The sequence below is a fragment of the Pongo abelii genome, chromosome 9, assembly GCF_028885655.2.
Source record: "Pongo abelii isolate AG06213 chromosome 9, NHGRI_mPonAbe1-v2.0_pri, whole genome shotgun sequence".
Lineage (NCBI taxonomy): Eukaryota > Metazoa > Chordata > Mammalia > Primates > Hominidae > Pongo > Pongo abelii.
Genome location: NC_071994.2, coordinates 77170092 through 77187935, shown reverse-complemented (window position 1 = coordinate 77187935; position 17844 = coordinate 77170092). Strand labels below are relative to the sequence as shown.

The following is a 17844-nucleotide window of genomic DNA, read 5'->3' as shown; positions in this document are numbered from 1 at the left end:
CACCGTTCCCAGTGTTTCCAGGGCAGAGCAGCGCCAGGACAGGGAGCAGGCAGCCAGCCTCTGGTTTAGGGGGAACTTCAAGGGTTGGGCTATTTTTTTTGTTCTGAGCTTAAAAGTATTCCTGAAATACACAGGCTCCTCCTGGAGACATTTCCATGCCTCTCCGATTTCTGTGGAGGGAGACAGTGGATGGACTGTGAGTGTCTGGACTTCCCCATGGTCCCAGGAGAGGGACAGTGGCTTGTGCAACCTGGATGAAATGTTTATGACGTCTGCTTGTGACTCTTACCTCTTCTCAACCTGCACCACACCAGCTCAGAGCTTGCACTTAAGAAATACCTGATGATGAAGCCGGGCACGGTGGCTCACGCCAACACTTTGGGAGGCCGAGGTGAGTGTATCATGAGGTCAGGAGTTCAAGATCAGCCTAGTCAAGATGGTAAAACCCCGTCTCTACTAAAAATACAAAAAAAAAAAAAAAAAAAAGAGCCAGGCATGGTGGCAGGTGCCTGTAATTCCAGCTACTCGGGATTCTGAGGCAGAGAATTGCTTGAACCTGGGAGGCGGAGGTTGCAGTGAGCAGAGATCGCGCTACTGCACCCCAGCCTGGGCGACAGAGCAAGACTCCATCTTAAATAAATAAATAGAAAAAGAAAAAAGAAATACCTGATGATCAATCCTCCATTTTGCAGAAGAGAAAACAGGTTCTCAGAGAGCTAAATGCCAGGCTTGAATCCAAATTAGTCTGGCACCAAGATCAGAGCATTTAACCACTATACTGCCTCCCAGTCCCATTCAATGGGGAACAAGCACTTCTACAGTCTCAGTATCTTCACAAAATTCCCCCACCACTCCAGTCTTAAGTGAGGATAGGCCCTCCCCCTCCAGCACCAAATCTGCACACTGACCTTTACTGCACTGTTTCTACTCTCTTGTCTCCCACTCCCACTGGGAGCCCAGACACTGGCTTCAGAAGCTCTCCTCCTCCTCCTCTATTGACCATCCTCTTCCTCTCCCATTCCTTCATCCTCTCACTCTCTACTGGCTGCTTCCTACCCACAAATTGTGGGAAATATGCTCAAATATCTCCAATTTTTAAAGTACAACAAAAGTCCCCCTGACTTCTTGCTATGGTCTGAATGTTTGTGACCCCTCAAAATCCATATGTTAAATCTTGGCCAGGTGTGGTGGCTCACACCTGTAACCCCAGCGTTTTAGGAGGCCATGGTGGGAGAATTGCTTGAGGCCCAGAATTCAAGACCAGCCTGTGCAACATAGTGAGACCCTGTCTCTACAAACATGGAAAACACTAGCCAGGCATAGTGGCATGTGCCTGTAATCCCAGCTATATGGGAGGCTGAGGTGGGAAGATCACTTAACCCCAGGAGTTTGAGGCAATGAGCTATGATGGTGCTACTGCACTCCAGCCAGTGCAACAGAGTGAGAACTTGTATCTAAAAAATTTAAAAAAAAAAATGAATGCATGAATGAATACATAAATTAAAATTTGAAAGGTCAGGCATGGTCTCAGCTCCCAGATACTTGGGCGGCTGAGGCAGGAGGATTGTTTGAGGCCAGGGGTTCAAGACAAGCCCGGGCAACATAGCAAGATCCTGTCTCTACAAAAAAAAATTTCTTTTTTTTAATAAAACAAACCTAACCTCTAGGGTGATGGTGTTTAATGGTGGGGCCTTTGGGAAGTGATTAGGCTGTAAGGGTAAAGCCCTCTTGAATGAGATTACATCCCTTATAAAAAAGGCCTGAGAGAGCTTGTTGGTCCCTTCCACCATGTGAGGACACAGCTAGAAAGTGCCATCTATGAAGCAGAGAGCAGCCTTCACCAGACACTGGATCCACTGGTACCTTGATCTTGGACTTCCTAGCCTCCAGAACTGTGAGCAATAAATTTCTGTTGTTTACAAATGACCCAGTTTAAGGTATTTTGTTATAAAAGCTTGAACTGCCTAGGACACATCTCATCAGCCTCCAACCATCCAAATCTCTTTTCAGCCAAACATCTTGAAGATGTTATCTATTCTCTCTCCATTTACTCACTCCCAACCTTCCACGCTCGCTGTTCCACTGGCCTGTTCACACCTAGGGCACCAGTGATCCCCTCATCACTGGACCCCACAGACACTTTTCATCCGGTTCTTGTCCTCTGGGGCACATCAGCAACATTTGATGCTGCTGACCACAGCTGCCGTAGGGAGCTTCTGTGATATTACATTCTCCTGGTTTTGCTTCACGCTCTCTGGCTGTTGTTTCTCAGTATCTTTTACAGACATTTCTTGTTCTGCCTCAGTCTCATGTTGTTTCCCCCCCACCCCATGGTTCTGTCCTTCTCACACTACACTCTCTCCCTAGGTGATCTTGTTCACTATCATAAGTATATGCCTCCCAAGTCTTTGCCTGCATCCACTCTCTCTCCTGAGCTCCAGACATCAGTCAACATCACCACCATCTGTCTCATCACCCAAGCCAGAATACTGGGCATCATCTTGGACCTTTCCATAATCAGTTGTCAAATTCTGACTATTCTACCTCTTGAAGATTCTCCAACTTTTTTTTCCTCACTCTGTTGCCCGGGCTGGAATGCAGTGGCTTGATCTTGGCTTACTGCAACCTCTGCCTCCCAGGTTCAAGAGATTCTTCTGCCTCAGCCTCCCAAGTAGTTGGGATTATAGGAATGTGCCACCACCCCTGGCTAATTTTTATGTTTTTAGTAGAGATGGGCTTTCACCATGTTGGCCAGGCTGATCTCGAACTCCTGACCTCAAGTGATCCACCTGCCTCAGCCTCCCAAAGTGGGAATACAGATGTGAGGCACCATGCCCAGCCAGATTCTCTAAGCTTTGATAGTTAAGAGGAATGGCTTTGGAGATGGATTGGACTCTACACTAACTCACTATTTGTCCAGCAGAATGACCAAAGCAGGCTTAGTTACTTAACCCTCTGAGCTCCCTCATCCATAAAACAAGGGTAATGGAAATTGCTCCTTGGATTAAATGAAATGAAGTATGTGACTACCAGGGCACAGCCATTAGTACAAGTAAGCTCTCAATAAACGGCAGCCATCATCTCCTATCATTGTTGTTAATACTCCTCTCTATTCCTCTCCTCACCACCAAGCTTCCTGGCTGGTTGCCCTGCCTCTGGTCTCTCTCTCCCACTCTAAGACATTCTCCATGCCACAGTGGGTATGAGCTTTCTCAAACATGTAGCTGACTATATTAGTCCTCTGTCTGAGGCCTGGTTCTGGCTTTCCAATGTCCTCATGCTGAGGGTTTAGTCCTTGGCTTCAAGACTGTCCTCCCTCTGGCCCCTGCCAACCTCTTTAGCCTCATCTTTGGAGACTCCCAGTCTCTCCTTCTATATTGCAGCCCAAACCACCTTCTCTCTCCCCTCTAACACACCTCCTGCTTTTTCTACACTTCATGACTTTGTTTACCGCCTCCTTTGTGGCCTGAACTCTATTCATCTGCTTGAAATTTTTGATCCATTTAAGAGATGTCTTCCGTGATGAAAGTCGCTTTGTTTCCTCCTCTGGGCCCTTCAGCTCTGTGGTAGCACAGATCACAGTGGATATGATGGACAAGGTTTTGACTGGCTACCCCACTAGACTGTGTCAATTCCCTGTGACCACGCACCCAGTGCAAAGCCAGCCTTATTCAATGTGTAATGAAGAATGAACCTCAGTTATCCTAATCTTTAAAATGGCAGCATTGGCAGCCAGTCCTGGTCAATCCAGAGGAGAGAAAGAGCACTGGAGGCTGGAGGAAGATTAAGTCACAGAAGGCTCCCTGGAGGAGGTTGGGCTTAGAATTATAAGACCTCCGTATTAGTCCGTTTTCACACTGCTGATAAAGACATACTCAAGATTGGGCTTCTTCTGAGCCCTCCAGACTGTTCCAACCTGTGCCTGTTACCCAGTTCCAAAGTCGCTTCCACAGTTTTGGGTATCTTTTCAGCAATGCCACACTCTATTGGTACCAATTTACTGTATTAGTCCTTTTTCACGATGCTGACAAAGACATACCTGAGACTGGGCAATTTATAAAAGGAAGAGGTTTATTGGACTTACAGTTCCACTTGGCTGGGGAAGTCACACAATCATGGCAGAAGGCAAGGAAGAGCAAGTCTCATATTACATGGATGGTGGCAGGCAAAGAGAGAATGAGGAAGACGCAAAAGTGGAAACCCCTGATAAAATCATCAGATCTCATGAGACTTGTTCACTACCAAGAGAACAGTATGGGGGAAACTGCCTCCATGATTCAATTACCTCCCACTGGGTCCCTCCCAAAAAACGTGGGAATTATGGGAGTACAATTCAAGATGAGATTTGGGTGGGGACACAGAGCCAAACCATATCGGCCTCTAAGAACGGTCAAGAGTGAGCAAGAGAGAGCAAGAGAGTGAGGATTTGGGAGACTGAGTGGCTCTCTGTTCTGTCATGCTTGTTCCTTCAGCTTCAATACACTTGAAGGGTCCCACCAACCAATAGCACAGCATTTTACATTTTACACGGAAAATTTTCACAAACTTTTTCATTTGTGTCATTGGTTGGTGCAGAGGCTGGAGTGGGGGTTAGGAAATCTGAGACTTCCCATCCTGCCTTGTCTTTGGATTGCTGTGTGACTTTAGGCAATCCCTTTCACCTCTGAGCCTGTTTCCTCATCTGCCACATGTGGATACCAATGGTTGCTCCACACGTGGGCAAGTCCCCATAGACCATAAAGTTCTGTGTCCCACTGAGCACTATTAATCTTGTTGTTCTAATTATCAGCAAAGCTCATGGTAGCTGCTAACCAGCCACCTGGGGGTCCCCAGAAAATATTATTCGGGGTCTCAGTAAAAGGGAACCTCTGGGGGTCAAGGCCCCAGCAGGCCAGGAAGGGGTAGAGCTTGGGGGTTTAATGGAAATAGGCTCAGCTCCAACTTGGTTCTTCCCACTGAGGCAGCACTGGCTTGGGGAGAGGAAGGATCAGCTGGCATGGCCTGGGTTGGGCAGATGAGCTGGGCCGACTTGCAGAGGTCTTGGGCATGAAGGCTGAAAGTGAAGTGCCCAAAGTGCCATAGCCAAGGAGGGGCTAGGCTCTGGGAGGACAGCGTTTGGGGAGGTGGGCAGTTAGGGACCCTCATCCCGCTAGGAGAGGGGCTCTAAGAGAAGGGATCTGAGCCAAACTCTTTGTGCTCTGATTTAGAGCATTCCTGGCAGGCAGGCTATGCTGCTGGTTTGCCATCTGTGTGACTGTGGCCGGGTCAGAACCCCCTCTGGGCCTCCCCCTGCCTATCAGCAGCAATACAGGAGCTGGACTAGGAGCTCTCTATAGAGCCCAGGGTTGTCTGATTCTGCAGCAGCACTGGACAGAAAGCCCTGAGGTTGGCAGGACAGTCATGGTCCAGTCTGCCTGTGGAAAACTGGGAAACCAGGTGCCCAGATGCCACTGATATGTTGGTTTTGTAGAAGAGGGGTCAGAACACATTCCAGGCCCCAGGGAACCCCTAGTCTGGTGAGGGAAGCAGATGTGAACATGGATAGCTCCCAGCATTGTCTGGGCTGCCAGACAGGCAAGCTTCAGGGACCCTCCCACAGAGGACACCTGGGAGCCCTGAACAGGGAGCAGGCATCTGGCTTCTGGTGTGGCTCTGCCAGTAGCTCTCTGTGTAGCCTTGACCAAGGTCAGCTCCCCTCTCAGCTTTAAAAAATGTATTTTTAAATTATTTTTATTTTTTATAGAAACGGGGTCTCGCTATGTTGGCCAGGCTGGTCTTGAACTCTTGACCTCAGGTGATCCATCTGCCTCAGCCTTCCAAAGTGTTGGGATTACAGGCATGAGCCACCGCACCCAGCCCAGGTCTGCTTTATCTTAATAGGGAGTGAATTCATTTTCAACTTGGGTTCCATTCAGGAAATAACTCCTTCTATCAAAGGCACATACAATGTCTCTGCCCCCTGAGAGTGACCAACAGAGGAGTTTCACAGGACATGGGACTTTCAGTGCTGAAACCAGGACAGTTCTGGGCAAATCAATATGGTTGGTCACTGTATGATATGACAAAGAGAAAGGATACAAAGACAGGTCCCAGGGCACCCAGGCTAGACAGAGACAGACAGAGCAAGCCCCTGTACAGGCAAACAGAAGAGGAAGCTATTTCTGGGGTAAGCAGACAGCATTTTGAAATGCTTCTTGGAGGAAGCAGCTAAAGAGAAAGGTATCACAGAAAAGGAATTCTCACGTGAATGGAAATGGAGAGACTGAAACAAAGGGCACTGATTCAGACATAACATTCCGACCCAGATAGAGTGAGATGAGAATGGAGCGGGGTGTAGAAGAGGAATGGAATCCAGAGCACGACAGAAGCCATTGTTCTGGCTATCCCCAAAGAAGTTTTCCCAGAAGTTCCCTAGAGCTCATGAGCTAGGAGACTTTATCGGTGGCCCCTGACAATCCTCCAGGCTCAGAGGAACACAGTGTCAAGGGAACCTTAGAATAAATGACATAGTTTTCACTCCAGAGTTTAGCTTTACTCACTGTCAACCAGTGATTCTGCTGTCTTCACAAGGTCCCAAGATAAAGAACGCCATTCAGGAATCGTGCAGGCATAGCTAGACCGGATGGGCTTATGTCAAATGACTACAGTCAAGATCCTGGTGCTTAGAGTGGGCAAAACCTGGTAAGTGTATTCATCAACATTACCATACCTAGAAGATTACTTCACCTGTGCTAGTGGGAACTGGGCTAAAAACCAGACATCCTTAAAGAAGCTACTTGAACTAATAAAAGAGCTACTTGATTTTTTAATTGGCATTTGAACACAAGCAGATGCCTCTCAGATTTTTTCTCTCCAATAGGTTAAATTTGCCCACCAACACTGCAATCTTATTTTTTAATTTTTGTAAGATAAGATCTTGCTCTGCTGCCCAGCTTGGAGTGCAGTGGTGTGATCATGGCTCACTGCAGCCTCAAACTCCTAGGCTTACCTTAGCATCTGGAGTAGTTATGATTACAGGTGCATGTCACAATTCCTGACTAACTTTTTTGACTTTTTATAGAAAAGGGGTCTTTCTATGTTGCCTGGCTGGTCTCAAACTCCTGGCCTCAAGTGATCCTCTGGCCTTAGCCTCTAAAAGTGTTGGAATTACAGGTGTGAGCCACTGTGCCTGGCTACAATCTTATTCATGTGATTCATTTATGTCATTATTATTATTTTTAGAAGCAATGAATCTAGGGTTAGAAGGTCACTTAAAGGTTTTTAATCTAGCTGCTATCCAAGTACTACATCTCTGTAGCATTCCAGACAAAGACCTCAGCTTTGCAACCTCTAGTTACATGGACTACACTAATTATTAAGCCTGTTTTTGTATTATGGAGTTGTTCTTTCTTTTTCTTTTTCTTTTTTCTTTTGAGACAGGGTCTCACTCTGTTGCCCAGGCTGGAGTGCAGTGGTGCAATCTCAGCTCACCACAACCTCCACCTCCAGAGTTCAAGGTATTCTCCTGCCTCAGCCTCCTAAATAGCTGGGACTACAGGCATGTGCCACCACGCCTGGCTAATTTTTGTATTTTTAGTAGAGACAGGGTTTTACCATGTTGTCCAGGCTAGTTTTAAACTCCTGACCTCAGATGATCTGCCTGCCTTGGCCTCCCAAAGTGCTGAGATTACAGGCATGAGCCACCGCACCCAGCCTTCATTATGGGGTCGTTCTAATGGTAAGAAACTTCTTCCATATGTGGGATTGATCTCTGGGCCCCTGAAGCTGCTAACAGTGGCCCCAGTTCTTTGTAAGTGTTGCTCCTTCTCTTTGACGGTTCTTAGGTGTTTGTATCCACCTCTCTTCCCCCCAAAACAGGACCAGCTCTTTCTGCCATTGTTGTTAGACATCTTACCACTCTGAGAATCTTAATTGTGCAACACAATTCCTGACACAAAGACAGTGTTGGGACTGAGATCCATGGTTGGAAAGGAAAAAGATACATGTTCTAGTGAATGTTTCCTTGATTGCTCTGGTTTCCAGATGTTCCCAGTGTGTGTCTACAGACATCCAGCTCTGACCCACTGTGGAGGCCACAGCCTGTAATGGATCAGAGGACTCCTTGCCTGTCTTCTGCCTGGTCAGCATCCCCTCTCTGCCAGAGTCCCTCTTCCCCCAACCCCCGTCTTTGTGGTTTTCTTTCTTCTTTCCTTTTTTCTTTTCTTTCTCCCTTCTTTTCTCCCTTCCTTCTTTCTCCTTTCCTTTCCTTTCCTTTCCTTTCTCTCTCTCTCTCTCTTTCTTTCTTTCTTTTTTCTTTTTTGTTGGAGTTTCACTTTTGTTGCCCAGGCTGGAGTGCAATGGCACAATCTCGGCTCACTGCAAACTCTGCCTCCCGGGTTCAAGCAATCCTCCCACCTCAGCCTCTGGAGTAGCTGGGATTACAGGCATCTACCACCACGCCTGGCTAATTTTTATATTTTTAGTACAGGTGGGATTTTACAATGTTGGCCAGGCTGGTATTGAACTCCTGGCCTCAAAAGATCTGCCTGCCTTGGCCTCCCAAAGTTCTGGGATTACAGGTGTGAGCCACCATGCCTGGCCTTGATTTTCTTTTTAATCTATCTGCTTATCCTGGTGGGTAATGCCCTGATTCTGGTGGTTGTGATGGCAGAGCCCAGCCTCCACAAGCCCGTGTACTTCTTCCTGATAAACCTCTCAGCCCTAGACATCCTCTCCACTACAGTCACCGTCCCCAAGATGCTGCCCCTGTTCTTGCTTGGGGACAGCTTCCTCAGCTTCCCTGCCTGCTTCCTGCAGATGTACCTGTTCCACAGGTTCTCCTGCTCAGAAGCCTTCATCCTGGTGGTCATGGCCTATGACTGCTATGTGGCTATCTGCCGCCCACTGCACTACCCTGTCCTCATGACCCTTCAGACCAACCCTGTCTTGGCAACCAGTGCCTGGCTCACTGCCCTCCTCCTGCCCATTCCAGCAGTGGTACAGACCTCCCAGATGGCATTTGACAGCATTGCCCACATCTACCACTGCTTCTGTGATCATCTGGCCGTGGTCCAGACCTCCTGCTCTGACACCAACCCCCAGACCCTCATGGGCTTCTGCATCGCCATGGTGGTGTCCTTCCTCCCCCTTCTCCTGGTGCTTCTCTCCTATGCCCACATCTTGACCTTGGTGTTTCGCATCAACTCCCAAGAAGGACGCTCCAAAGCCTTCTCCACCTGCAGCTCCCACCTCCTGGTGGTGGGCACCTACTACTCATCCATTGCCATAGCCTATGTGGCCTACAGGGCTGACCTGCCCCTCGACTTCCACCTCATGGGCAATGTGGTACATGCCATTCTCCTCTTCTTCTTCTTCTTCTTTTTTTTTTTTAAATACGTCCTTCCCTCCCTGTATATGCCTTGCCATTCTCACACCTGTTCTCCACTCTGTCATCTGCATGCTGAGGGACAGGGATGTCAAAGCAGCCATCACCAAGATCATATGTCCCCAGGAGCCAGGGTGTTCTAGGGGCCCTAGATCCCTAGATCCAACTAATTCAGCTCCCAGGATACCAATGACAGCACCTAGCTCAGAAGAACAACTCAATAAATATTTTTAAATGAATTGTAGCAATCTAATTTGGTTTCGTTTAGTTGAGCAGACAGCTACAATCTGGTTCTCAAATACTGGATCAGGACGTTTTCCCAATAGTACTATAGAATAATTGCAGACTTCACTATTTTCTTTTCTTTTTTTCTTTCTTTCCTTTTTTTTTTTTTTTTTTTTTTTTTTTGAGACAGAGTCTCACTCTGTCGCCCAGGCTGGAGTGTAGCAGCACGATCTCAGCTCACTGCAAACTCTGCCTCTTGGGTTCAAGTGATTCTCCTGCCTCAGCCTCCTGAGTAGCTGGGATTACAGGCACCCGCCACTACACCCAGTTAATTTTTGTATTTTTAATTGAGATGGGGTTTCATCACGTTGGCCAGGCTGGTCTTGAACTCCTGACCTCAGGTGATCTGCCCACCTTGGCCTCCCAAAGTGTTGGGATTACATGCGTGAGCCACCACGCCTGGCTGACTTCACAATTTTCATCCGTCATTAATGTAATGAATAAAACTTTATCATTCAGTCATTCATAAAAATTCTTATTGGGTGCTAGAGACAGAAATGAACCAGACACAAATTGCTTCCCTGGAGGCATCTATAGTTGAGTGTAGGAGTCAGACCCAGAGAGAAAAAAGCATCTGGTGATAGGACAAAGAGAAGCAAAAGGGGTTGAAGGAGCTCAGAAGTTAGCATTTAATTCAATGTTAAAATTTTCTCCTGTAAGTTCTTATATTTTTGGCATTGAGTATCATTTATTTGTTAGCAAGTACTCATTTATCAGCAACACAGGCAGTGGAGGGTTGGGGAGCTTGGAAAGATTGGGTAAGAAAACCACTAGCTGCTCCAACCAGGGAGTGGTAACACTGTCCGTGTTCCTGCCCAGTTGGAAGGATTCATCTTTAGTTTGGATGACCATCAAGATGGGATGCTTATGACCAGGTGCGGTGGCTCACGCTTGTAATCTCAGCACTTTGGGAGGCCGAGGTGGGCAGATCACTTGAGGTCAGGAGTTTGAGACTAGCCTGGCCAACATGGTGAAACCCCATCTCTTGTAAAAATACAAAAATTAGCTGGGCGTGATGGCAGGCACCTGTAATCCCAGCTACTCAGGAGGCTGAGACAGGAGAATCACTTGAACCTGGGAGGTGGAGGTTGCAGTGAACTGAGATTGTGCCACCGCACTCCAGCCTGGGCAACATGAGTGAAACTCCATCTCAAAAAAAAAAAAAAAAAAAAAAAAAAATGGGCTGCTTCCTGCTAAGGAAGGACCACTACTACTCCTGCTGCCCTCCTCCCCTCCACCTTGCCTAGTTCACAAGACAGGAGGAAAGAGAGAAAGCAAAAAGTTGGAAAGAAACAAAAGTAAGATAAATAGCCAGACAACCTTGGCACCACAACCTGGCCCTAGGAGTTAAAAAAGTAATAATAATAACATCAACCCCTGACCTAAACTACTTGTGTTATCTTTAAATTCCAGACATTGTATGAAAAAGCATTGCAAAACTGTCTGTTCTGTTAGCTAATGCATATAGCCCCCAGTCACATTCCCCACGCTTGCTCGATTTATCACGACCTTTTCATGTGGGCCCCTTAGAGTTGTAAGCCCTTAAAAAGGCCAAGAATTTCTTTTTCAAGGAGCTCAGCTCTTAAGACGCAAGTCTGCTGATGCTCCCTGCCGCATAAACCTCTTCCTTCTTTAATCCAGTATCTAAGGAGTTTTGTCTGCGGCTCGTCCTGCTACACTGCTAAAGGAGTTTAAATCTCACTTCTCCTTAGAAATCACACAAGGATCAGAGCAAGGATGGACAGAGCTGCAGTGTGTCCCAATCAGGCAGAAAGGAACACCATTACCAGGAGAGCACACAGCAGGAAGCTGGCACTTTGTGGTGCATATTGTAGGGAAGTAAATCTGCAAGAAAGCCTCGGCACTTAGCTGGACACTGAATAAGTGGATAAGAAAAGATAATTTTTCACAAACTCCATTAATAAGGGTATTCATATGAGGAAATGACATCCTGCAGACCCATGAGCAACAAGCCCATAACATCTGTAGAACCAGACTCTGTGAGAGATGAGGAATACAGGCGAGTCTAAGATCAAAGACTTTCTTAGTTAGAGCCACGGATTCTTGGTAGTTCTTAGTCAGAGGAAATTGCAATTATCATTATTATTATTATTATTATTATTATTAGAGACATGGTCTCACTCTATCACCCAGGCTTGAGTACAGGGGTGTGATTATAGCTCATTGTAACCTCAAACTCCTGGGCTCAACTGACCTTCCCATCTCAGCCTCCCACATAGCTGGAACCACAGGCATGCACCACCATGACAGGCTAATTTTTTTATTTTTATTTTTGTAGAGATGGGGTCTCACTATGTTGCCCAGGCTGGTCTTGAACTCATGGCCTCAAGCCATCCTTCCACCTTGGCCTCCCAAAGTGCTAGGATTCCAGGCGCCTGGCTGTAAATTGCAATTAGTATTTCCTTTAGGTTTTGTGGTATGGTTTTATGTTTATGTCAATAGTATAATAAACTACATATAATTCTCGGTTCAGAGTATGGGTTCAATTACTCCCCAGCTAAACTTCAAATTAGCTTTTTAATATACCCGTTAAGGAATTAACCCCGGTATCATAAACAGATTTCTGCATTAAGTGGAAACATCTGACTGTCACTCTTAATAGTTTGATGCCCATGGTAGGACAGACCAAATAACCAGTCTCTTCATTTCCTTCCAGAACACTCTTAGCCAGAATTACATCTGTTAGGATATGCTATATAACATGTTAGTGGTGGAGATGAGGAATAAATAAATACCAAATATATATTAATTGGAAAATGTGGAAGAGGCCGAGATGGGTGGACCACCTGAGCTGAGGAGTTTGAGAGGAGCCTAAGCACATGGTGAAACCCTGTCTCTATAAAAAATACAAAAATTAGCCAGTCATGGCAGCACGTGCCTGTAGTCCCAGCTACTCAGGAGGCTGAGGTAGGAGAATTGCTTGAGCCCTGGAGGCAGAGGTTGCAGCGAGCCGAGATCATGCCACTGCACTCCAACCTGGGGGACAGAGTGAGACCCTGAAGAAAGAAAGAAAGAAAGAAGGAAAGGAAGAAAGAGAGAGAGAAAAGCAAGAAAGCAAGAAAGCAAGAAAGCAAGAAAGGAAGGAAGGAAGGAAGGAAGGGAGAGAGAAAGAAAGAGAAAGAAAGAAAGAAAATGTGGAAAGCCAATTATACTTAGTTAAAAATTTTCCTGTCCTTTTTTTTTGAGATGGAGTTTCTCTTGCCCAGGCTGGAATGCAGTGGTGCAATCTCAAATCACTGCAACTTCCACCTCCCAGATTCAAGCAATTCTCCTGCCTCAGCCTCCCTAGTAGCTGGGATTATAGGCATGCACCACCACTCCTGGCTAATTTTTGTATTTTTAGTAGAGACAGGGTTTCACCATGTTGGCCAGGCTGGTCTCGAACTCCTGACCTCAGGTGATCCACCCGCCTCAGCCTCCCAAAGTGCTGGGATTACAGGTGTGAGCCACCGAGCCCGACCAAATTTTTCTTTTCTTTTTTTAAAATTATTATCATACTTTAAGTTTTAGGGTACATGTGCACAATGTGCAGGTTAGTTACACATGTATACATGTGCCATGCTGGTGTGCTGCACCCATTAACTCATCATTTAGCATTAGGTATATCTCCTAATGCTATCCCTCCCCCCTACCCCCACCCCACAACAGTCCCCAGAGTGTGATGTTCCCCTTCCTGTGTCCATGTGTTCTCATTGTTCAATTCCCATCTATGAGTGAGAACATGCGGTGTTTGGTTTTTTGTCCTTGCGATAGTTTGCTGAGAATGATGATTTCCAATTTCATCCATGTCCCTACAAAGGACATGAACTCATCATCTTTTATGGCTGCATAGTATTCCATGGTGTATATATGCCACATTTTCTTAATCCAGTCTATCATTGTTGGACATTTGGGTTGGTTCCAAGTCTTTGCTATTGTGAATAGTGCCGCAATAAACATACATGTATATGTGTCTTTATAGCAGCATGATTTGTAGTCCTTTGGGTATATACCCAGTAATGGGATGGCTGAGTCAAATGGTATTTCTAGTTCTAGATCCCTGAGGAATCACCACACTGACTTCCACAATGGTTGAACTAGTTTACAGTCCCACCAACAGTATAAAAGTGTTCCTATTTCTCCACATCCTTTCCAGTACCTGTTGTTTCCTGACTTTTTAATGATCACCATTCTAACTGGTGTGAGATGGTATCTCATTGTGGTTTTGATTTGCATTTCTCTGATGGCCAGTGATGATAAGCATTTTTTCATGTCTTTTGGCTGCATAAATGTCTTCTTTTGAGAAGTGTCTGTTCATATCCTTTGCCCGCTTTTTGATGGGGTTGTTTGTTTGTTTCTTGTAAATTTGTTGGAGTTCATTGTAGATTCTGGATGTTAGCCCTTTGTCAGATGAGTAGGTTGCAAAAATTTTCTCCCGTTCTGCAGGTTGCCTGTTCACTCTGATGGCAGTTTCTTTTGCTGTGCAGAAGCTCTTTAGTTTAATTAGATCCCATTTGTCAATTTTGGCTTTTGTTGCCATTGCTTTTGTTGTTTTAGACATGAAGTCCTTGCCCATGCCTATGTCCTGAATGGTAATGCCTAGGTTTTCTTCTAGGGTTTTTATGGTTTTATGTCTAACGTTGAAGTATTTAATCCATCTTGAATTAATTTTTGTATAAGATGTAAGGAAGGGATCCAGTTTCAGCTTTCTACATATGGCTAGCCAGTTTTCTCAGCACCATTTATTAAATAGGGAATCCTTTCCCCATTGCTTGTTTTTCTCAGGTTTGTCAAAGATCAGATAGTTGTAGATATGTGGCGTTATTTCTGAGGGCTCTGTTCTGTTCCATTGATCTATATCTCTGTTTTGGTACCAGTACCATGCTGTTTTGGTTACTGTAGCCTTGTAGTATAGTTTGAAGTCAGGTAGCATGATGCCTCCAGCTTTGTTCTTTTGGCTTAGGATTGACTTGGCGATGCGGGCTCTTTTTTGGTTCCATATGAACTTTAAAGTAGTTTTTTCCAATTCTGTGAAGAAAGTCATTGTTAGCTTGATCGGGATGGCATTGAATCTATAAATTACCTTGGGCAGTATGGCCATTTTCATGATATTGATTCTTCCTACCCATGAGCATGTAATGTTCTTCCATTTGTTTGTATCCTCTTTTATTTCATTGAGCAGTGGTTTGTAGTTCTCCTTGAAGAGGTCCTTCATGTCCCTTGTAAGTTGGATTCCTAAGTATTTTATTCTCTTTGAAGCAATTGTGAATGGGAGTTCACTCATGATTTGGCTCTCTGTCTGTTATTGGTGTATAAGAATGCTTGTGATATTTGTACATTGATTTTGTATCCTGAGACTTTGCTGAAGTTGCTTATCAGCTTAAGGAGATTTTGGGCTGAGACGATGGGGTTTTCTAGATATACAATCATGTCATCTGCAAACAATTTGACTTCTTCTTTTCCTAATTGAATACCCTTTATTTCCTTCTCCTGCCTAATTGCCCTGGCCAGAACTTCCAACACTATGTTGAATAGGAGTGGTGAGAGAGGGCATCCCTGTCTTGTGCCAGTTTTCAAAGGGAATGCTTCCAGGTTTTGCCCATTCAGTATGATATTGGCTGTGGGTTTGTCATAGATAGCTCTTATTATTTTGAGATACGTCCAATCAATACCTAATTTATTGAGAGTTTTTAGCATGAAGGGTTGTTGAATTTTGTCAAAGGCCTTTTCTGCATCTATTGAGATAATCATGTGGTTTTTGTCTTTGGTTCTGTTTATATGCTGGATTACATTTATTGATTTGCGTGTATTGAACCAGCCTTGCATCCCAGGGATGAAGCCCACTTGATCGTGGTGGATAAGCTTTTTGATGTGCTGCTGGATTTGGTTTGCCAGTATTTTATTGAGGATTTTTGCATCAATGTTCATCAAGGATATTGGTCTAAAATTCTCTTTTTTGGTTGTGTCTCTGCCCAGCTTTGGTATCGGGATGATGCTGGCCTCATAAAATGAGTTAGAGAGGATTCCTTCTTTTTCTATTGATTGGAATAGTTTCAGAAGGAATGGTACCAGCTCCCCCTTGTACCTCTGGTAGAATTCGGCTGTGAATCCATCTGGTCCTGGACTCCTTTTGGTTGGTAAGCTATTGATTATTGCCACAATTTCAGATCCTGTTATTGGTCTATTCAGAGATTCAACTTCTTCCTGGTTTAGTCTTGGGAGGGTGTATGTGTCAAGGAATTTATCCATTTCTTCTAGATTTTCTAGTTTCTTTGCGTAGAGGTGTTCATAGTATTCTCTGATGGTAGTTTGTATTTCTGTGGGATCAGTGGTGATATCCCCTTTATCATTTGTTTATTGCATCTATTTGATTCTTCTCTCTCTTTTTCTTTATTAGTCTTGCTAGCGGTCTATCAATTTTGTTGATCCTTTCAAAAAACTAGCTCCTGGATTCATTAATTTTTGGAAGGGTTTTTTGTGTCTCTATTTCCTTCAGTTCTGCTCTGATCTTAGTTATTTCCTGCCTTCTGCTAGCTTTTGAATGTGTTTTCTCTTGCTTTTCTAGTTCTTTTAATTGTGATGTTAGGATGTCAATTTTAGATCTTTCCTGCTTTCTCTTGTGGGCATTCAGTGCTATAAATTTCCCTCTACTCAGTGGTTTGAATGTGTCCCAGAGATTCTGGTATGTTGTGTCTTTGTTCTCGTTGGTTTCAAAGAACATCTTTATTTCTGCCTTCATTTCATTATGTACCCAGTAGTCATTCAGGAGCAGGTTGTTCAGTTTCCATGTAGTTGAGCAGTTTTGAGTGAGTTTCTTAATCCTGAGTTCTAGTTTGATTGCACTGTGGTCTGAGAGACAGTTTGTTATAATTTCTGTTCTTTTACATTTGCTGAGGAGTGCTTTACTTCCAAGTATGTGGTCAATTTTGGAATAGGTGTGGTGTGGTGCTGAAAAAAATGTATATTCTGTTGATTTGGGGTGGAGAGTTCTGTAGATGTCTATTAGGTCCGCTTGTTGCAGAGCTGAGTTCAATTGGTGGATATCCTTTTTAACTTTCTGTCTTGTTGATCTGTCTAATGTTGACAGTGGGGTGTTAAAGTCTCCCATTATTATTGTGTGGGAGTCTAAGTCTCTTTGTAGGTCTCTAAGGACTTGCTTTATGAATCTGGGTGCGCCTGTATTGGGTGCATATATATTTAGGATAGTTAGCTCTTCTTGTTGAATTGATCCCTTTACCATTATATAATGGCCTTCTTTGTCTCTTCTGATCTTTGTTGGTTTAAAGTCTGTTTTATCAGAGACTAGGATTGCAACCCCTGCTTTTTTTTTGTTTTCCATTTGCTTGGTAGGTCTTCCTCCATCCCTTTATTTTCAGCCTATGTGTGTCTCTGCACGTGAGATGGGTCTCCTGAGTACTGCATACTGATGGGTCTTGACCCTTTATCCAATTTGCCAGTTATTGGAGAATTTAGCCCATTTACATTTAAAATTAATATTGTTATGTGTGAATTTGATCCTGTCATTATGATGTTAGCTGGTTATTTTGCTTCTTTGTTGATGCAGTTTCTTCCTAGCATCGAGGGTCTTTACAATTTGGCATGTTTTTGCAGTGGCTGGTACTGGTTGTTCCTTTCCATGTTTAGTGCTTTGTTCAGGAGCTTTTCTAGGGCAGGCCTGGTGGTGACAAAATCTCTCAGCATTTGCTTGTCTGTAAAGTATTTTATTTCTCCTTCACTTATGAAGCTCAGTTTGGCTGGATATGAAATTCTGGGTTGAAAATTCTTTTCTTTAAGAATGTTGAATATTGGCACCACTCTCTTCTGGCTTGTAGAGTTTCTGCCGAGAGATCCACTGTTAGTCTGATGGGCTTCCCTTTGTGGGTAATGCGACCCTTCTCTCTGGCTGCCCTTAACATTTTTTCCTTCATTTCAACTTTGGTGAATCTGACAGTTATGTGTCTTGGAGTTGCTCTTCTTGAGGAGTATCTTTGTGGCATTCTCTGTATTTCCTGTGTCTGAATGTTGACCTGCCTTGCTAGATTGGGGAAGTTCTCCTGGATAATATCCTGCAGAGTGTTTTCCAACTTGGTTCCATTCTCGCCGTCACTTTCAGGTACACCAATCAGACGCAGATTTGGTCTTTTCACATAGTCCCATATTTCTTGGAGGCTTTGTTCATTTCTTTTTATTCGTTT

General features: G+C 44.6%; 1 protein-coding gene and 1 long non-coding RNA gene across 2 annotated transcripts in view; both read left to right on the top strand.

Annotated features, from left to right (window-relative positions):
- Positions 1–324: 324 nt before the first annotated feature.
- The window catches only part of LOC129048715 (uncharacterized), a 35258-nt gene continuing 17738 nt past the window's right edge, over positions 325–17844 (top strand). The window contains exons 1-3 of the long non-coding RNA XR_008511292.1: positions 325–391; positions 6571–6681; positions 8023–8119. This is a non-coding gene — a long non-coding RNA (uncharacterized LOC129048715). The remainder of the gene's footprint in view (positions 392–6570; positions 6682–8022; positions 8120–17844) is intronic.
- On the top strand, positions 8557–9603 carry LOC100437189 (olfactory receptor 2AT4-like). The gene has a single exon (XM_054524831.1). It carries the CDS (start codon positions 8644–8646, stop codon positions 9505–9507), a length of 864 nt encoding a protein of 287 aa, XP_054380806.1. The 5' UTR covers positions 8557–8643; the 3' UTR covers positions 9508–9603.

Coding starts and splice junctions, on each gene's coding strand:
- LOC100437189 (XM_054524831.1), top strand. CDS start 8,644: ATGGCAGAGCCCAGCCTCCACAAGCCCGTGTACTTCTTCCTGATAAAC.